Source organism: Lepisma saccharinum, chromosome 1 (assembly GCF_977018435.1).
Source record: "Lepisma saccharinum chromosome 1, izLepSacc3.1, whole genome shotgun sequence".
NCBI classification, from domain to species: domain Eukaryota; kingdom Metazoa; phylum Arthropoda; class Insecta; order Zygentoma; family Lepismatidae; genus Lepisma; species Lepisma saccharinum.
The window spans coordinates 174,090,273-174,115,873 of record NC_139229.1 but is presented as its reverse complement, the minus strand read 5'-3'; the positions used below and the strand labels follow the sequence as shown (position 1 = coordinate 174,115,873).

The 25,601-nt window shown below is 40.5% G+C and overlaps 1 protein-coding gene and 1 non-coding gene across 2 annotated transcripts; one reads left to right on the top strand and one right to left on the bottom strand.

Moving 5' to 3' along the window:
- Window positions 1-327: 327 nt before the first annotated feature.
- Window positions 328-25,264, bottom strand: LOC146004243 (uncharacterized). Its single transcript, XM_083142928.1, has 2 exons — window positions 24,715-25,264; window positions 328-4,853 (listed from the first exon to the last, which is right to left on the bottom strand). Exons 1-2 carry the CDS (start codon window positions 25,039-25,041, stop codon window positions 3,639-3,641), a joined length of 1,542 nt encoding a protein of 513 aa, XP_082999054.1. The 5' UTR covers window positions 25,042-25,264; the 3' UTR covers window positions 328-3,638.
- TRNAS-GGA (transfer RNA serine (anticodon GGA)) lies at window positions 17,939-18,009 on the top strand. The gene has a single exon. It is a non-coding gene; the product is annotated as a tRNA-Ser (tRNA).
- Window positions 25,265-25,601: the final 337 nt, after the last annotated feature.

Below are 25,601 nucleotides of genomic sequence, written 5' to 3'. Positions count from 1 at the left end.
TTTTGTTATGTAAATAAGACGCAATATCAAAGTAGCTTTTCATGGTAGGAAAGCATGGAAAATTAACGTCGTTTCCCTAAGTGGCGTCATTCACTATATCATGGAAAAATTCAATCATGCCACGACAAGGTCATAAGCTCTTTTCCTTTCCATTTTCTTTGTTTATAAGTAGCGTCATTACCTTGTAATCGAGGGGTCCCGGGTTCGATACCCGGTGGAGGAACAAGTGGTTCGGATCCCACTTTAAACTGTAGGTCCAGTCCCGATTAGCCTTACTGTGCATAAAGTGGACTTAAAGCACCAACTCAAACCAAACCAAACTCTTTGTTTATAAATTCTGCAAGAATTAACAATTATGGTAGAATAATGGCAGGCTGGAATCTTAACCCGATGAATAATGGCAGGTTGGAATCTTAACCCGAACTTTCATTTATAATTCATGCATTTCTGTTTTTTTCTTGAATCGGTTTGCAACGTTGAAAAAGCCAGAGTAAAGCAACGATGGGAATCGACGTGATGAACACACGTCATCCAACGAAAAGTGGCGTGGCAGGCCTTGGCCTTCACGATCTACGGTTTATCTGCGTCTGCAAGAGAGAAATCACTCCAGCATTTTATTACGAGTAATAGGGTTTCGGAAACCCTTTTTAGAAATTCACATGAATCTCGAATGAACGATGAAATGAGTAGAAATGATTCTATTTGGAGAACTTCATTAGTTCTTATAAGATTGATTCATTAAGAATAAACGCTACACACTAAAAGTTCCAATGTATATCCCAATTACTTTCTAACTTCAATATTTAAATGCTTATAAACATTTCTAGTACAAGAGAAAGTTTGGTTACCCACATAGGGATTTTCTTATTAAAGCTTTCTATTCACAAGTCATAATATTTGCATAAGGCACAACACTCTGGGGTTATCGACCAGTTTAATTCTGTATAGGATTCGAAGTATTACAGATCTAGCGTTACTATCATCTTCAAGACGTCCAACTCTTCTCCAGAAATTGTTTGGAGACAACCCTCCGATAGAAGATCTTCAACGTTCGTCGTCTAAAAAAACTTCATGATGAACTTCAAAGCGGAAGAACTAATTAGATTAGCACAAATAGGCCCTCGGAATGATTTTATATCGTATTTAAGTATTCATTGGTATTATTTGCATACAACTTATAGTTGCATAAATAAAAAAAATATTCCAAGACTATCAGTTCTCAAAAATATTAGAGCTAGTGTTCGTAGCTCTTCCCGTGGATAGTAGTGTGAATACCATTGAGGGCACAGAATAGTGTATGTTTCTATAAAAGAGTTAAAAGAGTATCCTTGGTCTTGATAGTTAAATAAAAATAACCTGTGGCGCAACTTCCCTTGAGTCAGGACCTGCCTACAGACTTTCGGCCTCACTCCCACATGTCTCAACAGAGGTGGACGATCATCCAAACCAGTTACCGGGTGACGTGTGGTCAGCACGACGAACCCCCAGGCGTTGTTGAAGTTTTTCATGACCATGTTACGCTACTCATTCGTAGCTCCCCAATTTCCTCACGGTGGGGAGGGGGGGGGCTGACCACCGGTCCAATACACTGCTCGAAATCTCAGGAGAAAAATTATCACGCTTTCCCCTAGGAAACTCGAACCAGCTCATGTCCTGTACCCCGAGCCCTAAGCTTGACCCCTTAGACAGCACAACCACGGTGAGGGATTTGATATGATATTGACAATTCTCCTTCCAAACTGCCATAATTGATGCTGGATTGATCTTGAAGATGGCCTTTACATTGCACAATGAGCAAATATCTACTACATTTAATGTCAAATTGTAACAGATCGTTATCATTTGCATCACCGTAAATAACTAACTTGACTTTTATGAATTCGCGATTGTAATAATGATGCATGAACTTGAGATCTAATACTTCTTTTCTGTACATGAGTTCGACAACAGGTTACCAATGCAGGAAATCACAAAGTGAAAAAGAAAAGAACGGAAGTAAAACACTCTAATTTTCTCCTCATTTTCAGGGTCAAACTTGTTATAAGTTGTTCCTTATTGCTATACAACTTTTCATTTCAAAGCGAGCCCGCTTGTTTTTCAATGAACTATGATTGTTACAAGACTGTGACATTTATTTACAATTCGTTATCATTAACTATATATTTCAAAGTTTACAACATTGAGTCATTTTTTTCTGAACCTGTTAATACATTTGGCTCAAGAGTTATAACTACAACATACAATATCGTGAAAAATATGATTTTAAAAACCCAACATATGCGTTAAAAATCAGCAAAAATATTCTTACGTATGAACTATTCATAGTTATGAAATCCTCATTTTCATATATGTTTCCCGTTCTTCTCTCTTTCAAGCCATAATAGTCAGTTGCAGTATCACTTAATGAGTACAACAAACACACTGTACATTAGTAAATAATAAGATCCGTTTGACTAGACTCTTGAGATTGCAACTAATACATAAAAGTATAATGATGTAGCAGTACTACAAATAATAAGATACAATGTATACCACATTTTTAAACATAAAAATTGAAAGAAGATTATTAAAACTGAAACATTTAGAACAGAGGATTTAAATTCACACCAGATTTAAATTGCCCTGTATTCGTAGAACATCTGTAATGTTTATAATTTTCAGCGTTTTGCATATTTTTCGGAAATTTGTTTGGCACTCAGATCATAAGCTGTGTTCTATTGCCATTGCATATTGTCACCAAGTGACCGTTATTGCTAATTTATCACATTTAGAAAAAAAACTCAGAACACTTGAGCTAGATTGAAGTAAAGATACAAGAAATACAAATAATTTCTGTATTAAAATAATACATTGCTTTGATGGTCTACTTTATGACAATATCTATTTAATATTTTCTGTGAATTATAATTTATAATTTTAATTATTGATTAGACTGAGATCAAAAGTAAGCACTGTGTGCATAGAAATACCCTATTTTCAGTTTTTTTGAGTTTCATATTTCCTACTAGATTATCAATACTAAGTAATGCCAGCAGAAAACGATCAAATAGTGTTTCATTTCTTTTAATGAAGAAAAATATTTCGTCTTTTCTGCCTTGGATAGTTAATTATTTACAGAATATTGGGAGAAATTACCTATATTGTAATTTAAATTAAAGCAACAGGACTTAAACCGAATAATGATTTAAGTTACTACTTTATCCAATATTAATACGGGTATATGAGATCAACTTGAAGCAGAACTTTTTACTCGTATATCCTTTGCATGAAAAAAAATGTATATCTCCACGGAATAGAGAAACAAGATAATTTACTTGCACAGTGATGAGGTATATAGTAATCTGAAGTTGAGGGTAGTGAAGTTAAAGTATGTGGTACAGGCATATGTAGGTGTAAGTTTTTGCAATTGAAGTTGAAATGGTGTCACTTAGCAGGACATCATTTACATTTCAAACAGAGACTAGGGTCGTACTCGGACAAGGAGTGTTATTTGGAGTAACTTTGGGATTGTAGAGTGCTACTTTGAGCGAACTTGCCTGAAGGCTTGTTTACTCGTTGGGGAGCCTTAAGATGAGTATCCGATTAAATTCGGGCACTTCACTAACTTTGTTTCACCACTAAGTAGGAAGTTGTATTGATCAGACATTTTTCACTTCACAGTCCGTCAAAATCTCCACATCCATCTTAACACGGCAGTAGTCTCTGGACTTGGAACACTCTCGCAGGAAGTTCTCGTCCAGAACGCAGCACCTGCCAGTAGCGGCAATGTCTGACCACGAAGAGGTCAGGGGGAACACGGGGCAGATGAAAGTGACTTGCCTGCCTTGCGTCTCGGTCCTCATGCTCAGCCGGAGACTGTGGGATTCTGCGTCCGACTGGTTCCCCAGCATCCACAGCCAAACGTAGTGCCTCTTGACGCCTTCGTCCACCGCTCCCGTCGACACGGCCATGGTTTTCAGGAAGAAGGGAAATCCGTGCTTCGTCAAGGACGTCAGCGAGGTGTCGTCCTGGGGCGGCGGGAGTTGAAGGGTGACTTTCGGACGGAAGTACTGCACCAAAGGTCCATCGTGGTGTTCTTGGATGTGGGACATCAAGCCGAGAGCGTCGGCCAGGTGATCGCAGGACACGTCGCAGGGACAGTGGAAGAAATCTTCACGGTGAGAGGGAAGAGGACCCGCCACGTCCATGGAAGCTTCCTCGTCGCTGCTTCTAGCTTCATCGGATCCTTCGCTTAGGTCCTTGTCATCGCTTCCAGACTGTTGTGACATTTCGGGAATGGGGTCTGGACTGTTGAGCGCCGGGAACCTGCTGTGGGTGGTTGAAATTTCACCAGTAGAGAAAGACCTTGTCCTCAAGGGAGATGCCGCTTCCGGGTTACCATCCACGTTCAGCGCCAACCTCTTGGACACGGTGCAGATGTTGTCTGCCGACGACGCCTTGCATAGTAACCGCGACTTCAGGTGCATCAGGGGAGAGATGGAAGTGCCATTGGCCGTCTGCAGCTGGACGGTCTTCTCCGAAAGCTTAGCGTCTCTGCACGCGACGCGCTTCGACTTCGTCTTGTCCTGCCCGTCGCGTTTCTTCCGCTCCGGCTGCGTCGTGAACGTGGACGCGATGATCCCGTGGACCTTGTCGGCCACCAGGCACCGGCCTCTCGCCAGGGGGACCCTGCAGACGGGGCAGCGCTCGGCTTTCAACCTGCAGCTTCCGCACAGGACGTGGCCGTTGCAGCACTGGTGGGCCGGAGGGGGGATCGTCTCCAGACAGACAGGACATTCCAGGAGGAGAAGGATGGACTGGACGCACGCCGATAGTCGCTGGAGACTCACGGGGGTTGGCCCGCTCGATGCGATCTGGAAGTACAGAAGAATGATTTCATTATTCACGATATTCAAATTAATGTATCACAACGTTAGGTTTGTTCTGAATCCAGTTTATTTACTTATATGGTGAACTCAAAGGGTGGGGATAGATCTGCCGTACATCTAATGTGAAGAATGTAAAGCCATCACAGCATATTAGTAGTCAAAACTAATGCAACAGACATTTTAAAATTAGACTACTACATAGTAACACTTTTTCACTGTAAATAGTAAGTGAAGTAATGCAAGATTTAAGTACAATAACGCTGAAATGAATAGGACCGAGTACATTTTCTATGTTAACTCAAGATACCTATAATGCAGGAGCTTCTATACGGCCAGCATATTGAGATTTCTTGCAGGAGTGGCAGTGGGTCTTACAAGATACATGTAAAGTTTCATACTGGTGAGTGGTGGTGCCATCTTTTGTTTTTTTTGTAGAACATACAAGGAAGTATGGAATACTATTTGCTGCAAAATGGTGTATAACAATAAAGCATGCTGCAGCATGCATGTAGGTATATTTCGTTTGTAATTTCCATATACTATTTTCATATACTTTTTTGTTGAATATTTAGCAGAAATGTGCTGTAAAACATAAGAGATAAAAAAATAGAGCCGGATCTATTATTAGGCTAAATTTAGGGAATGAAAATTGAAGATACATTGCCCACTTTAGCATAATTAGATTTTGGGACCAGATTATAATGCATATATGTAATATCGTTCACATACCATATTTTTTCACTATCTTTCAATAATAGTTATTTCAAAATTATATTTTATGGTAATTTCAATTATAAGATTTATAAGCTTTTTTACATTACTATGAACATTAGAAAATGATGTTATTATTTCATAATTCACTTTTCTTTTATTTGTTGGAAAAGGTAAGGAAAAAAAATATTGGCTAATTATGGTGCTGAATGTGATTCATGATTAGATAAAATTTATAAAAGGACACACTCAAAGGATCACATCTGTCTGACTGGGATTCGAATCTAGAACCTTTGATGGCAAGATAGTGAGGTGACCCCTCAATGAACTTGTTCACAGAAATGGAAGATTTTATATTACCATACAGGCGTACAAAAATAATTCTCATATTCAAATTATTCATTACATATTTTTAGAAAATTCAAATTTGCATATTTCATGAGACTCTTAGAAGCCAGGAAGAATTATGAGTATCATTCCACCTCACATAGAACTTCTGACTTGTGAAGTTCTTCAAGTGAAGGTGAAGATGCTGCAAATGACTTGATCCTATATTAGTTGTCCCCTTGTTTAATTTTTGGAAGTCGCTTGCATGAACCGCTAAAGATATTTCGACGTAAATTGAACACAGGAAGAAACGTGTCCACCCAGCTCTTGAAGATGTTCCATCACGCCCAACTAGAATATGAACACAAGCACTCTCGTTGTGAGACCACTGGCTCATATCTGATAGGATGATATCTAGATCATGGGAGGAAATGGGGCACGAAGGATAGATACAGAAACTGCCTCAAAGGACAAAATAAGGCACTAAGGGTAGATGTAGAAACTGCCCGAAAGGACATACATGCTGCGTGGGCACTGGAGCCGCTTGAACAGGTGGAAAAGAAACCAGTTCTCCCTCGCCGGGGATCAAACCTGGGCTTCTTGCATGGTAGTCAGACGCCTTACCGACTGAGCTATTGTGGCTATATTTTTTATTACAATAGCATATAATAATACAACAATTTCCTAAGTATTATTTTGTGAATAAATGAAAACAAATATATGTTCTGTTCTTGTATCCTGAAAGATACATTGCACTATGTTGTCAAAATTTTCAACAAAGGAACTTTGTATCTCTCAGGATACAACAAAATTGGCAATGTTGCAACAGGAATGTACACATTTTATATAACTTTATGTCATATTTGAGTTTCAAGTAGTTTGATTGTAAAGTGTCATATTTTTTTCAATTCGAACATATCTTGCTCCTTTAAGGGTTGGAAGTTGGAACAGATTTTGAAAATAAGCATATATACATTGAATTGCAAATAAATAACACAATTCCCTAAAAAAATCACATTATAGTTCATTTTCACAAATATATACAAGATGACTCAAAAGTGATGCTACAAACTGTAAGGGTGAAAAGTACACGCTAGATGGAGCAAAAAAGTCGCATGGGTCCTCAAATGAACGGTTTGCAAGAAAATCGTACCCTTTCAGTTTGTACCATCAATTTTGAATCATCCTATATAATCGAGAATATCAAAATGCCAATGAAGTTAAGGCAACATATCGGTTATTCAGAAATACACTAGCATTAGATCTTTTAAACTGTATAAATTCTGCTTGAAACATATCCATTTTTTAGTCTCCTTTCCTAAGACACTGTAAAGAGCACTTATACCAGGTGGCTATAATTAAAGTGACGGTGTTCAGAGTGGTACAGCACGGGCTGTAATGAGAGTAGCAGTCTGAAACTTCGTAGATATGCTAATGAAGCAATGCGCTCGCGAATTATGCAAAAAAAGGTTCCAATTCTCGCCACCAGGGTAAAAAATGGCGCTGTAAGCAGTCAAAACTTCGTATAGTTACAGGAAAAGCACTATAAATCGCAGAAAACAATACTCTTTGTAATAAAATATCGCTACAATTTCACTATTCGAATTGCATGAACATTACTACAGGAAAAAGCAACAAGCGTCACCAACAACAACCAGGGAGCTCACACAATGGTTAGGCAATGTCACCGACTTTGACGTCAGAGTTACGGAAAATTCCACGTTTTGATGGCTTACAGCGCCATTTTTTACCCCCCTGGTGGCGAGAATTGGAACTTTTTTTTTTGCATAATTCGCGAGCGCATTGGTTCATTAGCATATCTACGAAGTTTCAGACTGCTACTCTCATTACAGCCCGTGCTGTACCACTCTGAACACCGTCACTTTAATTATAACCACCTGGTACTATATCAAACTAAACATTCACCTTAAGGTGAGATCCGAACTAAAATGTAGTCACCAGCATTAAAAATGGAACACCTATATCCTGAAATACTAGCTTCCCTGCAAGGCGTTATGTGTGTTGCCTAACTCTTCGGCGATACGTGAATTTTAATAGCAATTTTTCAGTGGCAACTTCTACCACTGCCGTAGAGTTAGGCAACACACGTAACGCCTTGCAGGATTTGCATTTGCCGGTGACTGTACCTCTACAGGGAAGCGATCCCGAAACACTTTAACGCAACGTTGCGTACTAGATCGCCTTGAACATATATTTGTATATGGATGATAAGATTTGTAATACGAATAATACGAACGCCTTTACTTGCCATGTGCTGCTTCATCGCACCCGACAGTGAACGCGTCGCTTTCTTTCCACTTTCAACAGAATCCAACAATTCCATGATGGAGTGTGTGAAGCTGAAGTGGGTAACGAACTCATAACTGCAGCTGATATTCCCACCCACGCAACGGCTTTATCTCTTCAGAAAAAGAAAGAGGAGGCACGTTTTCCAAGCTGACTTGCATATTAATGGCTTGTAAGGAAAAGTGTCAACGCTTGGCGCCTACCTGGTAAGCTAATCTTCGTTTTACAGCCTCTGAACGCCACCTGAGCGTAAGAGCTTGGAAGAAGGATGTGGTGATCCAGCAAACGACGGTTAGCTACTGAAATGTCATGTTTGATAAGATTTAACTTTTTTAAAAAAGGGGATCTACTTAGGAATACTCCTGTCATCTAACAAAGGAGAAAGTGATTATGGCCTCTTACGAAAACAAAAGTCTGCCTGAGTGCTTTCATTGTTTCACTTCATACCGTGATTTAAGAGGTGGAAGGAATGTTTATCTTGATGGGAGCGAGGGTATTCGAGGAGAAAAATGTTTATTTTATGCTTTTTCTTTCCCTCGCCCATAACTTTCCTCTTGACTTGTGGGAATTGACAGAAAGGGATGTCGAGGCCTTCCCTTCTAAACGTGCAGAAGTAGGCTGCGGATTGAAAATATCGTCACAGTGGTATAAGCCAAGCTATTGAACTGGAGAACGCAGCAACGTGGTCTACACAAAAATATTTACACAGAAAAGTGGTCACGATATTATTTTGAATCACTAACACAGTGCAGTATCAAATGGTAATATGAAACTTGTTTGAAGTTTTCTGCGTTCAAAGTTGAAAAGCACTAAGCAGTTCAGAATCAATTTTGCTCATTTTAAAATACATTTTAGTACACAAGCTCTCACTTGTATTTTTCATTCAGGTAATACTGGGAACGATTTCTTTCATATAAGGTACGAATGCAAAATCACACGTTATGCTGGATCCCGCTTCGAGAAGGCTGTCTTTATACGCGTTCTAAAAACAGTTCGGTGTTGAATTTGCATTATTCTTATTCTCCGTCGCTTTTCTGACACTTAGACTACTCGCGACGATAAGGATGAAATGGCGATTGCAAGAAAGTGATGAAAGGACGCTCACATGTGAACACCCATGTCCAGACCAGGATTCGAACATGCAATTTTCGATAGCGAGATAGTCAGTCTACCACCAAAACTGTATATCTTGTGCTACATAACAATGCATGCCATATGCCTTCAGAGTGAATACCGTTTAGGAAGGAGAACTTTGTGCTGTTCAGGAAGAGCCTCTGATGACATTTTCTGCAAGCCCTAAGTTTTATATCAATCTTAAGTTACTGTAATTTTGGTACTACATTTACAACACGCCTCTTTCAGGGTAAAAACTGTGGATAAATCTCTGAAATCCATTTTGATAATGAAGAGTTCAGGAATATTATCTTGTCTCCAGTGGGTTGATAAGGGCCACACAGACCCCACGATGTATAGAGGGGGTGCGAGCTGAAGGTAACCCCTCAAATGGTTGGTTCCATGCCGTAATCATGAAGGAACAACGTTTGATCTAACCATTGGTCATTTTTGTATATCTAAAATTACAAATTTTCTCAAATGATTGAGTTGAAATGGTTACGAATGAGCACACAAAATTTCCCGCATAAAACTTCCTTCTGCAGGTGCAAAGATTAAAAATTAGTTTAAAGCATCATTAAGGTTAATTAAGATTCTAGGGAATCTTCCATTGATAAAGACGTTTCAATTTGTTTATCTAGTGTACAAAAAACCCATATGATTAATAAAAAAGCATAATATTAGCAATACAATATTCTGTAATATGAGCAGCATGCCGAAATTTTTCTGTTTTGTTTCACAATATCGAAAACGTGAGAAGGCTATTTATAGTTTTCTATCTTACTACAGAAAGTGTATGTAAGACATCATCACATTATTATTATTAGCTCTATTTTCTCGCATATTAAGGCAAGAGGTACATTTTCCTTTTCCGAGTACAAGAAGCCGCACACGAGGGAGATCCACGCGACCTGGTGTCGATTGGAAGCTAGAACTGCTGTATAGAGACCCTATTGGAATGATTACATTATTAGGTAGTCGTAGCGTGGTACTCCACAGTGGCGCAGGAAAAGGTTTTAGAAGGGGGTACTGTATCAATCCACACTGTACGTCCTAAAAATTTGTCTGGCAAGAGCAAATAGTTGAGGTAGATTTTAGTAATATAAAACATGTTTTTTCTGCGCTCACCTTATTTCCAGAAATAAATAATTACCATCAGGAAAGTATACCTCTGAACTATTTTGGAAAATAGTGATTTGTGAATAGAAGGTTTCAAGAAATAGTAATTTCCAAAACGCGTGAAGCTAGAGAACATGTTCCGACTTAATTTTAAAGGTAAAGAAATGGAAAAGGAAAATGAGAGCATCTTCTAGCTTATCTGGGTTATACCAGTATTTAAAAAAAATATATAAAATCTCATAGTTTTTTTTTTTGCTATTGGGAGCATAGCAAATTCGCAAATTATGCATACATATGTGTGTGTGTGAGTCTGTGTGTATTTCAAGTCATGTTTGTAACCCCCTCAAATCAAAAAAATTCTGCACCTCTGACCTTATGCAGTGTTACGAAAAGCGATTTTTAGAGGGACCCAAATGCGATATCGCCGCCACTGATTCTCTCTCTTGATTTAATTCATTTTATTTTATGTTTTGAGTCCACTTTATGCACAGAAAGGCTAATCGGGACTGGACCTACAGTTTAAAATGGGACCCGAACCACTGTGCCATGTTCCTCCACCGGGTATCGAACCCGGGATCCCGTGACTAAAAGGCAATGACGTTACCACTATGCCATCGGGGAATGATTCCAAAATTTTCAGATCTCGAAATTGGAAGCCGTGGAACTTTCAGATGCTGGTTCTCTCATCAGGTACATTAGGAAGTGATTGTTTCCTATGGAAGCTCGTGTTTCGCGCTGCTTCCTTTTTCTCTTTCCACTCAGGTTACACCACCGGAAACCTGTGGGTGTCGACAGAACGCCTGATGGGAACGCGAACGTGACAAGGTTGTTCGCGCAAAAGGTGAAAGTCTCGGAGGCGTCTCCGCTCCGTTTGGTCGCAACGCCGTCTGCGCAAGGATACACACGGGCCGCTCCGAAGGCTATGCTGTACCGAAATTTCAACACGCAAAATAGACCTCGTCGGTAATGATAAAGCAGGCGACATTTTTGCGGTGTGTCCACAGGAAAAGAAATAACCACAGAAATATTTTTCCACTGCCGAAGTAAGTCGCGTCAAGGAGACCATTACTTTTGCATTAGTCAAATTCTCCATTGTTTGCAATAATCTTACAACGAACAAGGTAATACTGATTCTTGCGTATTTTCAAATTATATATACACTTTCCTTTTTACTCTACATATTATTTTTTTATTAATTGGGAAAGTTTAAGTGTAAAATCAGTGCGCAGTTAAGAATTATCTCCATGTGGGGAAAAAACATTGGTATCATGGACGTCCGCAAGATTTTTTTCCAGGAAAGGGGGCAAACAAGGTATTTTTTTTTCCCGGAGGGTCAAAGGAGGCATATTGCCCCCCACCCATAATAGTAATTCTCCCTCAAAAAACATTGTTTCAGTCTGGAATTATCATGTTCCTTCAACGTACTTATAATAATTGACATAAATAAGTGTGACTGAAATGAAATTATGTGTGAAATAAATAATTTTTAGGTGACATACATTTACCAAGGCTTGCCCCCCTTCCAGACGTCCATGCTTGGTACTAACACTGGCTGTGATTTACTCGGATCGACTTGACTTTGTACTTGGTTTACGATTTCTTCTTCATATGTCTCATCCAAACTTTCCTTGATTTGATTTGATTTTTGTTATTTAACGTCGCTTTTCTGTCAATTTTGGTAAACGCGAAGATAAGGATGAGTGATGTTATGATGAATTTGATGTAGGGCCAGTTACAAAGAACACCCATGAGTAGGCCGGTATTCGAATCCGGGACTCCTGGAATCGTGGCGAGCTGTACTAACCACTCCGTCATCGAGGTCGGAAAAATGTATTTTCTTTCTATTATTATGCTTCTATTGACCGATTTCATTACTCATGTATTACTCTCTGTGTTAGTGCTCTAATAGAAATTCCTACCGGGGGGGGGGGTAGGGGGAGAGGACTTTGGGGATAGCTGCGAGAGGTTCGTATCGATTGACATTGATAGAATGGAATGCAGTAAGTGGGGTGGATGTCTGTTTATGCAAATTAACCTACCTGGTAGGATGGTTCCTTTTTTAACATTTCCTTAACTGGGGATGCCATCCCCAGCATTCCACACTTCTAGCACAGCTCCATCTTTCTCATTTCATCACTTTCTTTCTCCCTCCTTCCGATAAAAATTTGGTGCGAAAACCGTCAAAGTCGAAACACGACTTGTTTATTAAGCACGATTTATTTATTATCAGTAGTAGTACAGTATACGGTCATGGCTTCACCACTTCTTTCCTTTCAGAGATGGGTTTGTTTGAAGCCCACGCACGACCTCTCGTATGGTTTCTGAAACCCACAAAGAGAGAGAAAGACAATCGAACGAAAAGAAAACTTCACGGATTCTCCCCTGCTGCCCGAAGACGTGACTGTGCGGTTGCACAGAAGCCCTCCTTTCCAACCTTGAAGATGTCAAACACGTCCAGAGAACCTACAGGCGAGAGTCGTTGACTCCGCTCCCAGTGGCACGGACAATAGACACATCTTCATTTTCTCCCGCACGAATAGTTTACTTTGCATCACTGACTCGTCTGAGCCTCTAAATGACTTCAAACGGAACCAAAGAAAGGAAAGGGGGGGGGGGGGTTGAGGACGTTGCCTCTGAACGGAGTATGGATTGCATCAAGACCGAGTGAGACTTTGCGCCCAATGTGTTCGTTCCATGATACTTGGAAATGTTCACCTAAACCAAAATTACTTTAGTAACTTTACTCTGTGGCTTAATCCACAGAACATATCTACATGGTTATATACGTATAGTGAGGTCACATAAGGTAAAGGTAAAGTGTTCCCCTGTGCTTAGCACCACGCCATGAAGGCGTATAGGGGGTGTGGGGGTAACGCCCCACACTTTCTTGATCCGGTCGTGAGTGGGGGTGATGTAATCAGCATCACGCCCCTGGGTGGGCGCTGGGGCCGCTTCCATCGTTAGAAAAGTTCCCGGATTTGAACCGGCCGGGGATCGAACCCGGGACCTTTAGCATGGTAGTCAGACGCGTTATCGACTGAGCCACCGCGGCCACATATTTATCCTAATTGGAAAAATAATTCAGTAGTACCAACGGTGAACTTGTGCAGCGTGGTTCCATACGGTCGCGACTAGTGTTGTGCGATATATTGCGATATTGAAAGAATATCGTCAAGGCGATATCAACTAGACGATATATCGTCACGATATTTTGGCGATATATATATCGTGTCGGCGATATATCGTCACGATATTTTGGGAATACATATTTTGGCAATACATATCATGGCCATGATATATCGTCTCGATATTTGGCGATATCGTGGAGACTATATATCGCCGGTATCACGATACGGAAAAAATATCGTATCGTCTGTGACGATATTTTCTTGACGATATATCGCGAAATCAAATTTCCGATATCGTCCATCCCTAGTCATGATACAATACGAAGTAAGTTTTGAAGCTTCCCTGTCGACGAATGATGAAAGGATTCTCTCGGGTCATCGACCAGGTGAGTTGTGGAAAGGATTCAAAGCTGAATTTTCAGGAAAAAAGTCATTTTTCAAGAGTTAGTAGCATCGAAACGGAGCGTCAAAACATGGAACCTTTTTAAAAGTCGCTTGTCTTGCAAAGGTTTGTGCATTGACGCGCTATTTTGCTTATAGCCTGCTTAGATACTCGACAGGAGACAGATCTCCTATTGCGCGAGAAGGAACTCGATCAGTTTTCGTCTCGTCTCGATGCTACACATCCGTAGAGCTATGTTTCTGAAACAACCATGAGAACAACATTTTATGCCATTGTCGGTACTGATGGTACTTTCATTATAGTTCTGTTTATTTCTTTCATAGTGCGAAATTTTGGTATTTCTTTCGCTTCTTTTACTTACGGGCACTATTTCAGTGCTGGTTTTCTTGCAGTTATTTCCCCTTTTCATTTCACGATCATTCCAGGCCGATCTTCACTGAATACACTCTAAAGTCCACATCGCTTTCATGTAGCACACCCCGGTAACTGTAATGTTGCAAGCCGACGAGGCTCTGCCGGCCGGACTCTCAGCCAGTATAATCCTCATTGAGATGTATGTTGTCTTTTTGTGATTGTCCCTTCACCAGTTTCATCTTACCACCATTCATCTCAAACGGCGTGATTAGCCAAAAGTGGCACAAATGCGACTTTAAACTAGATCAAACAATCATTCCAGTAAGAACCATTACTCTCAATGGTTCAACCATTTTCACCTCTCCTGCAGGATATTTTATTTTCCTTCTGGAAACTTTTCAGTTTCTCTGCCTAATCGCTGCTAAATGGTTGAGGGAGACTGAATAAAGATTTTGTTTCCTGTAACAGTCTGGAGAAATCTAGTGCAGACTGCAATTACCGTTGTTTAGAAATTTGCAATAGAAAAGAGTCCTACGGGGCAAGGAAGCTATTACAAATAATCTAGATAATAAAGTGTGTAATTCATACGAAGATTCTCATGAATGTTCTTCAGGGTTTGGTTTTAAAAGTCCACTTTATGCTCAGAGAGGCTAAACGAGACTGAACCTATAGTTTAAAATAGGATCGGAACAACTATGTACTGTGCCTCCACCGGAGATCGAGCCCGGGATATCTTGATTGCAAGACGACAGAATTTCTCTATTTCATCAAGACGATTTCTGGAATGATGGAGAAGGAATTGAAATACATCCATTTGTGAAATATAGACGTTTATATTATTGTTCTACTTTATTATTTTTAACAAGAGGAACTTTGGCAAAAAGGCCTTTGCTGAGGCATTCCACAAGACCCCGAACCTTGAGGTTTTAGAGGAATCTTTCCGAGGCCGTTTTAACGTGGTTCCTGACGTCACCAACTCCATCGTGGAGAATGTAAAATCGTCACGAAAATGGCGCGTGACGACAAGAGGGGGGGGGGGGATGGGATAACGACATCCGTGGGAAACGAATGCACACGGAACTTGGAACCTCGAGCATGCACACAAGAGTCCGAAATTACACGAATCTCTGTATAAACAGAGACGCTACGTCCGGTAACCTTTCCATAACGGTCAGAACGTCATGACAATGCGCCCACAGCATAATTACAATGCCCCGAGAGGTAAACGTTTGCTGCATCTCGGGCTGAAAACAATGATCGATGTGAACATGTTGCATTGTGACGCACGCATTCCTGTTGGGACTTCAATAAGTAAACATGTGGCTGGAATATTTTTTTTTTTCAAACAGGAGGATGAATGATGAAATTGATGAAGGGACATTCACAAAGAACACCCATAACCCAGGCGTAGATTCGAATCCTGTGACTCCCGTGCGCTCGACCGTCGAGACGGCGAGATTGAGACTTTGTATCCGAGAATAATGCCTTAATGATCTCTACACGATATGAAAGAGCGCTTCCTAGCATGCTGTATGCCTGTTGCTCTATATATTTCGAGACAAGACCAAGACTTTGCCAAATCCTCGTCTCGTCTGCATGCTATCCCTAGGCACGCTTACAGTTTGACCATAAACTAAGCATGTGATCCTTTTGCAGACTTCACAACCAATATAAGGAATGCCTACATAACTTGAAAGATTCAGAATTCATCTTCTATGGTTCTTTTCTTTCTCCCGCAATACCGAGAAAGCGATGCGTTTCTCTTAAATGTTAACAGAAACTAACTACCGTTCATTCATCACAAACCTTTCACACAGTCAAGAGTTTTGACTCATTAGTGTCCACTCATGTGGGCAGTGGCGGTCAATATGGCCACCCATTTCTTGCCACTTTTGCCCCCGCACTGTGCTAAACCTTATGTATCAGGGGAAAGTAAACTGCCATTGCCCCCCCCCCCTTTCCAGTTTTGTAACCCAATCACCGTCACTGCATGTGGGTGAGTGATCAGTGGTAAGCTCTAAGAGGTTTTGAAGGTCCTAGTTTAGAATCGTGGTTAAGTCATGAGTGTGTGTGTTCGAACATCCATTTCATCAGTCCATCATTCATCCTCATCGTCAGCATTAACCCAAGAGATAGAAAAGCAGCCAAATATAACCACAATAGAAAAAGTACTATATTTCTGAAAAGCAAGGGTGTATGAAATGTCCGTACTAGGATCGTGAAAAAGAATTCTGGTTCCCATTCCGATTTTCGGAAATTTCGAAGTCATAATCATTACGTTTTCTGTACTCTAAGTGTCGCGATTTTTTTGGCAACTGCAGATAGTTTTTATTCCAGAAATGCGAGAAACAATCAGTTCGGAGAGAATTGGTGTGCAGAATTCGAGATTTTCACAGTGGCAAAAAATTCTGAACACTTCCGTCCCGAACGTCGAGTTTTCCATACTTCAGAACAGTCAACATACTAATGAGTACTTTCTGGACTGTAACAGTAGGCGATGATAAAATAAATGCGTTACATTGGGGAAAAAATCTAGTGTTGAGTGCCTTGTTATTACCCAATATAGAAACAATTCCTAACTGGTTCGAAGGCAGTAGGTTGGCCGAGTGGATGAAACTAGAATAGCCTTGGTGTTTCCTGCAGTGGCTCGATGGACCCGCCCACCCGGCTATTCTGGAGGAAAACAGTACGTGCCGGGAGCTCAAGGATAGCGGAGCTGCTGGGAGGCAAGGAATTGGTCACAGTCACCTTTGGAAGACCAAAAGAGGATCCTGCCGTGTTTTGCGGAGACTTCCCTGTCTTGTTGGCCCTTTCCATATACTCCTCCTCTTCTAACTTGGAGCTAACAACCACATTAAGAAAAAGAAAGAAAGTTATGTCAAAGCAACCGTGATGGAGTAGATCCAGCCGAGAAGCGTGAAGATGGCTAGATAGTATATGACCTCGGACTAGAGCAGATTGGGATGCTGATGCGAAGAAGACAAAAACTGACAAGAGAAAGTGGTTCCAAAAGAAAAAGGAAGCACGTTTCTGAAACAAGCAACCGTTCGAACAGCAAGTTTTAAAGAATCGAACAACATGCGCTGAATGTGATGGAGGAACTTGAAATAGGGTTATTCAGAAAGAACCCGAAATCATACTGGAAAAGTAATTCTTTGTAACGACAAACATATCTCTATCGAAACTGTGTTCTTAAATTTCCAGTACATGGTTGTGTGCCATGTGTTCGAAGGTAGAACTGTTTAAGAGACGGGCAGAGAGGAGAGAGAAAAAAATAAATGCAAAAGAAATAAACAAGTGAGTGTGAGAGACAGTGATATATATTAAATTAGGCACACACAGGAGATGTACTACGTATGTAGATGGCACGGATTGCCAGAGACCCGGGTTCGAGTCCTGGTCGAGCCTGCATTTTTCGCTGAAAATCTACATAGTACATCTCCTGTGTGTGCCTAATTTAATGGATTGACATCTCTACGCTGGGAGGAACCAGGCAACGTCGACGTCTATAGTGTTTCAAAGGCAACAGATCCCGTTGCAGTAGCACTTGCAGAGACGATTTCACACAGGTAAAACAGCGCCAGCGAAAATGCAGGTGAAGCCAGGCCGGCTCGGTAGCTCAGTGGTAGAGCAATGGCACGGATTGCCAGAGACCCGGGTTCGAGTCCTGGTCGAGCCTGCATTTGTCGCTGAAAATATACATAGTGATGTATGTATATATATATATATATATATATATATATATATGGGGAGAGAGAGAAATAGAAAAACAAGCAAAGAAGGGAGAGAAATACATTTATTTTCATTTTGTTATTTACGTCGCTTTTCTGTCACTTTTGAATAATCGCTACGATGAGGTTGAGTGATGAAATTGATGAAAGAATACTTACAAAGAACACCCATGTCCAGGCCGTGGCTCGAATCGAATCTGGAAATTTCAGTGGTGAAATGAGAAGTCCGAGAGCAAAGGAGAAAACGAGACAAAGAACAGAAGAGAAAAGAAAGTGAAATAATTCACAAGAGTGGAAGTAAGTAAGTAAGAAGAAATGCATTCTAAGAGTGGAACGAAGGTGAAGATGCAAGGGAAGGAACACAAAAGGTGGAAAGGGGGATAAAATAAAGAAGGGAAACATAAAGAAGCATGTTTTCCTTGTTTCAGAAAGGGTCAAGTGATATCACGCCCTCTCTGTAGCCGCTCTGAGGCACCTGCCTGCCCATGTGAGTACTTCTGCATGCAGAGATTGGACTGTTCCCAATTAGCATATCCCTCTTTCCAGATCCATACTTGGCAAAGCAGGAAACCAGATCTGTCCCGTGGAAACAGTCGATTGCTTTTTTTGCTATTCTTGCTCCGTCTCTCCTCCTTCTTCCTCTTTCACTTAACATCTCCGCCGCATCTCTCTTTATGGGTCGGAATATGTGCAATCTGAATGCGGAACATGTCAACTTTCCGACAAGAATAGATCTTCAATCGTGCATTAACCTGTTGGCGCATGCGTGGGTGGGCGGGTGGCTCTTGACCATGATGTCACTTCCATTTGCAAAACCGGGTTACACAGTTGCAAACTGGACGGCTTTACCACCAGACTGGGTCGTCATCTGCTACCAGTTCGGGACCGAATATTGCAAATCTTTTTGGCACACGGAGAGCGTGTAAATTTAAGGGAAATGTAGCCTCGACCAAGACTCGAACCTTGGTTTCTTGCTGGCTGAGAAAGTCTTTGTAGCACTCCTCTTCTGACATTTTCATTGAAAAACGTTTGGAAAACTGTTGATTTAGCTTTCTCTTTGGATCGAACGTTTATTTTTAAGTTCATTTGCTCAGATAGGCTAGTTGAGATTGGAGGACTGGAGGGCCTACAGTTTAAAGTGCGGTCTGAACCTTGTTATGTGTCCTCGGTAATCGAATCTGGTACCACTTAGTTACACGGTGACAGCGTATATTGTCTCACGTTTCAACCTTCATCAAAATGACAGCCAATTATGCATCTAAATCTGGGAGACAAGGGAGCCTGCCAAAAAAAAAAACACGACAATGTTGTGTATGTGCGACATATGCTCCCTCTCCCCCGTAATTCAAGTTAACCGACATGTGATATCACATGAGTTTGGAGGATTCACCACACATTAAATTAATAACCTTTCTTCCCTCCGTAAGAAAGTATCAGAGATAACCTGCTACAGACTCAATTACAGCAAGGAAAATCAATAATAACATCTCATAAGTAGTGGTGGAAAAGGATTGAGAATATCAATTATGAACTTCATTTCGGTTATCCATTCACCCTTCGCCCTGTAGAAAACTACCTCGTCGGTAATTGTCACATTTATAATTGTATTGTTTCACATCATGGATTATGAGCATGAGAATCTACGTAACTCATCAATCAGTTTGTTGAGTGTTATCATAACTTTTAGCGAATCCAAGTTGTACACTGGATACAAGTCTATAATGAACTTCTTAATTTCTTTGCTGCTTTCTGCTATTTGCTAATAAATTTACAGAGTGGAAGACGCTGCTAAGCAGGAGGGGAGTTCAAATCCTGGTTAACGCACGGTTATTGCCTTGAGTTTGTTTACTCGTGCCTCAAGTACTTCCACTGATTGCCCGTGCAGGATGAGAAGGATAACCTCTGTATTCAAAAGTAGAGTCGTAATGTTTCAAGTTACAATTTGGCCATCTGTGGACCATCCTAGTTAGGCACTTTACACATTAGTATTAGCTTATTTTCCCCCTATAGACATCCTTTCAAGAGTTACGGGAATTTTTTGTAGCATGAGTTGGCAACACCAGTTAGAGATGGAGGATTCGAGAGATAAGGAATGTGAGATGGGAGAGGGCTTTCATCTGGGAGCATGTGTTGGTTGACATTTCGAGGTCAATGTTAATCTCCTAGTCAAGGCAAGTTACTGGGTAGTCGTAAGGATCATGTAGGATGGAAGCAGGTACCCAACTATTCAGAAAGGCGTTTCTCCCATAACCCAGTCGTTGTCATTGTTTACTTTTTTATTTTAATCTCTTGTAATATTTTGTTAGTTTTCTTCGCTTGAGATGCAATGAATTATTTAATCTGCCAACAATAAACTGGAGAGGGCAGCATCATTCAGAATGAATATTCCATAGAAAGATAGCTTGCTGTTGGAAACCACAATCAATAAGTTTAATTTACTCCTACATATTCGATGGGATCAGTAACGCCAACTTCAAATATATTTTGGGAGGGTAATATTGACATAAGCAACAACACGCACACAAACATCTATTCCTCTTGGGGAATTTGGAGAGGAGGGGCTTACAGAGATCATAATCAAAGCCAAAGCTCCAGCACCTTGTTTGGACATTGGCCTTCACTAACAGAATCCTTAATTTCTCTTTCCTCAATTCACCATATTGAATGCAGTGGCGTGCATACTGTACATGCAAGGAGATTAGGAATTAACTTATTATACATATATATTATATATAATATATACATTATACATATCTCCTCTACTACCACAACTTTCAATAAATAAATAAAAAAAATTGGATATTTGAGACATTGGTAAACGTATTTTTGACGTGGGTGACACCTATATGTGAAGGTAGTGAAATTGTGACAAGGATGTATTAATATTTTTAAACGGTAATAACTCATAACCTATAAGTGGTATGATATACAAATTTATATGTACATAAATCCCTCAATTGAAGGGCTTTCACGCTTATGAAGTACATTTTATTGTAGGCTGTATATTGCGAGTTTAACAAAAACGTGCAACAATTTCCACTTTTTATACATCTATATCCACTGGCCTTTCCCAAACTATACACGATAGTAATGATTGATTCATGATGAATTGTTTTCACTTTTAAGCACTGTTATATGTATAGACTTGTTCATCCTGTGTTCGGGGGTGCCCAATCACAGTCCTAGTAATAAAAATGGGACACGTATATTCTGAAACACTCACTTCCCTACCAGGCGTTATGTGTGTTGCCTATCTCTACGGCGATAAGTGGATTTTATTAGCAAATTTTCAAAGGCAACTTCTACCACCATGTATTTGGTTCCACATTCTTCAGAAACAAAAACTAACCATAAATATCAAAGTTTTATTTTGTCAACGTTCTTTTATAAGTCCACTTTATGCACAGATTGACTAATCGGGACTGGACGTATAGTTTTAAGTTGAATCCGAATCACTATGTGCCTCCATCGGGTATTGAAGCGGGGAACTGTGATTACAAGGCAACGACGTTACCACTACGCCATCGTAGAAGTCCAATCGGAATTATCATGATAACGAATAATGTTTCAAGCTAGGCCAGAAAGTAATAAACAGACAAAATTTAACGATAACGTTAAGTAGATGTCATAAAGAGATGGCGCGCCAATGTATTCATTCATATTCAACCATTCTAGTTCATTAATCTCAATTATTAATACCACAAAATATTTGTCTTCTACAAAACGTGTTCCAAGCCTCCGTGACGAAGTGGTTAGCGAAACCCACTATGAAGTTAGCATGGCTTTGAATACTGAAAGGCACGGGCGGTTAGGTTAGATTACATTAGATATTTCATCCATTAATCACTGGTTGATCATCTAATTATAATTATGCCTTACTTGGGGGTCTTCGGGCGGTTGCTCAAACTATTTCCATGTTTGCATTTATATGTTGTGATATTGGACATGCCAATTTGTGTTCACATTGCAATATACTAATACAATGAAATATCTACAATAATATAATATAGTGAGTTGATACAATGAATGATACCGTAGCTGGTTCCTAAAGTGGGCGCCGTGGGATGTCGTGACTAGCTTACAGGGGCGCCGCGAAATGTTCCAATATTTTCACTGAAATGATATGATTGTTCCAAATATGTGCTAATTTAGTACTTTTTACACATAAAAATGTTTCTGAATTGAAATATGTGTTTATTTTTTAACTTAAGGCAGCAACCTAACCATACTAACTGAGCGTTGCAAGTGTTAGATAAGCCTGCATTCTGACTTGGGCGCCGCTGGAAAATCTTGAAACACCAAGGGCGCAGTAAAACGAAAAAGTTTGGGAACCCCTGCTTAGCCTATTACAGTTTCATGCTGGAAGGAGTGTACTCGTATTAGTGATACAGTCTATTTCATAAAAGTAACACCAGTAAAACATGTTGAGGTTACAATATAAAAATAATATTTGTGTTCTGTAATGGATTAAAAGATTAAATGAAATATTGTGAGATAATCTAAAGGTAAGACTTATCATAAAATGTTACTAAAAATTGTACTCGTGTAACATAACAGATATGACATGTGAGATGGCATCCAGCCTATTGTAGGCCTATGTTGAAACTATTGATTACATTTTCAATTTGACTCGTGTCGATGAATCCATGAGCCTCCAATCCATGAACCCACAAGTGTTTGATGAATTAGGGGTTTATAAATTCACTCACTGTGTAAAAGCAATGGTACAACAGATGTTTTGTTAGTTCCTTTTTGAATTTGGCTAATTGGTTCAAAAGTTTTATATGATCTGGTCACTTATTGTATAGGTGGATGCCTGTGGATTTTGGATATTTCTCGAATAGTCATGTGTTATGCATTGCAACTGCGAGATTTGAGTTATTCCTTCGTGTTGTAGTGATGTAGGCCCTATTCTGTTGTGTTATGCTCTGTTGCATTTGGAGAACTTTGTCGGATCCATTTTTACATGCCATAACAAATGAAGTATATATAGGCAGGTTAGTGGTAGAATGCAAAGTTCCCTGAAGATTTCCCTACATGGTCCATTCCATTTCTTTCCCGTCATAATTCTTAATACTTTTTTCTGAAGACTAAATATTTTCGTGCTGTTCGTTGCATTTCCCCAGAATATAATGCCACATGTTAGTTGCGATTGGAATAGACTGAAATATAGGGTTTTTATTGTGTTCTTTTCTGTTATGTCTTTCATGATTCTTATGCCATATAATATGATTCTGCTTAATTTTCCTGCTAGATAGTTATAATGGGTATCCCAATTGAGATTTTCTTGTATCCATATGCCAAGATATTTTATGGAATTTTCAAATTGAATGTTTTCATTTTCTATGCTTACAGTTGATGTGTTGTTGCTTTCATTTCTTGGGTGGTTTTTATTTTTTGTTAGTTTGTTGCTGCTGAACCACTCTGAAAGTCTGTTTATTGTGTTTTGGATGTTTGATTTAAGTGTTCGCTTATTTTTTCTATACTCGTGTCATCTGCATATAAAGTAGTTTTGATCGGCTCTAAGTTTGATGACAAGTCATTTATGTGCATGGCCTTCATCTACTTCATCAATTCCTCTTGCATTTTGACTGTTGCGATTAATGTAGGAAGCTAGAAAAGTTGTTTTGATATAACCTAAAAACAAGATATACAAAATGTGTGTTTCTGGTATGCTTAGACAAGGGACATGAATATAAGACAGTATAAATGATTTCAAGTATTGAACTCCAGGCTAATTTGATATGGGTGTTGTAGGGGTGTAAGGCGACATTTTCTGAAGGCACTCAAACGTCAACTTATTTTCCACGTAACACTCTAGGATCTGGTGCCCGGACCTACAGTCAGTAAAATCCTGTGCAGGGTTTGTTGATTGATTTATTTTATTTCGCTTTTCTGCCAAATTTGGCTTATCGCGAAGATGAGAATGAATGGCCATATGATGAGATGGGTAAAGGGACAATTACAAGCATATAGGGACTACATAACACGAGCCGCCCCACAGAGGATTACTGGCTGTGGGTCAAGACACCAGAGCCACGTTAGTCTGCATGTCCCGTGTGTACTACGCGGAATGGAGGTGGACGTTTGGTTGTCTTCGGAAAGGGTCACCTCTTACACCCCGTGTGGGGTTTGTGTTCTGTGTCGTGTCCATGTGTGTCTATAATTGTATCTTCATCCATCTCAGGGGTGACACTGAGAGGGGTGAAGATGCTCCTGTAAAAGCGACTGGCTCCTCCTCCAATCCATTTTGAGTTTGAGTTTGAATTGAGTTTCAAGTCTACTTTTATGCACAGATAGGTTAATCGGGACTGCACCTACAGTTTAAAGTGGGATCTGAACCACTATGTGCCCCCACCGGCTATCGAACTCGGGACCCCCCCCTCCTTTTTACTATCATTATTACCTCTTACAATATTCTTTGGAACTTCTGAGAAATTCTTGTATTCGGTATACCGCCCTATCTGCCTCTCTGTCACCCTTTGACCAGTCCATTTTTTTCTGACTATCTTATGTAATACATATCGTCGCGACTGGCTAAAATAAGCTAAAAAGAACCATAAAATAAATCATATACAGATGCAATAGGTATTTGTTATCCTTCCCAATAATCCCAAGTGTCAATAAAGCATAAATAAAGAAGAGCTACTTACATTTGTCGCTGTATGTGGATCTGACCCCGCGTTCCAAAGCAGGAGTTGAACCCGGTCCTCTCTGGCGCGCACTCTGGAGGCAACCTGCCCAATCCTTTCGCCCAGAACGTCCTCTCCGTTCACCTCCAGGACACAGTCGCCCGGTTGCAGCCCTGCCTCCTCGGCCGCGGACCCGGGTTCGACGCCCGTCACCCACGGGTAGGGATCCCACTGGGTGCGGCTCAGGTGGAACCCGCAGGAGCCCGCGGTCGGGCGCTCCACCTCGCAGAGCCTAAGGAAAGGTTTATACCCATCTTCCAGAGACGCAGCGTCCGCCGCGTGCTGCATAATGGAGTGTACGCACCCGATTTTGGCGGCGGCGTCTTCCACAGAATACACAAAAGAAAAATTAATACTTCTTCAGGGGAGGCTGGTCACTGAAGCACCGAACGTGTTCCTCTTGCACTTTTGTCGATGGAGCTTCTTGTGGGGTCGCTGGAAGTTATTGGTAAATGCAAGTAGGCGAACCCCTTCTCCGCGGAGCACTTTCACACACGACACACTCTCTCCCGCGGCACCACAACACTGAGGCCACAGCCACTTCCGCGTTGGTATACACCTTCCAGATGTCGCTAGACTAGCGCCGGGGTCTTCAGCCTGACGTTTTGTATGCTGCAGGGTTGCCAGTAGGTAGTAAATGTACATATGCGCAAGCAACGTTTCACAAGAACTCTGCAAATACAATATGAGAGCAGGTTCTTTGTTTATAGTTTCGAACGTTGAGATCTCACAACCGAAAGTTCCGTGTTCAAGTTCCGGCCAGGCCATGAGCATTCCTTGGTAATTGTCCCTTCAACAGTTTATTCTGATCGTCGTCGACGTAGAATTAGAAAAATACGAAAACCTCC

Excerpts from the sequence above, each read along its gene's own strand:
- LOC146004243 (XM_083142928.1), bottom strand. The coding sequence starts at position 25,041 with ATGCAGCACGCGGCGGACGCTGCGTCTCTGGAAGATGGGTATAAACCT. Across the intron at positions 4,854-24,714 it reads ATCCACATACAGCGACAAAT|ATCGCATCGAGCGGGCCAAC; the intron begins GTAAGTAGCTCT and ends CTGTACTTCCAG.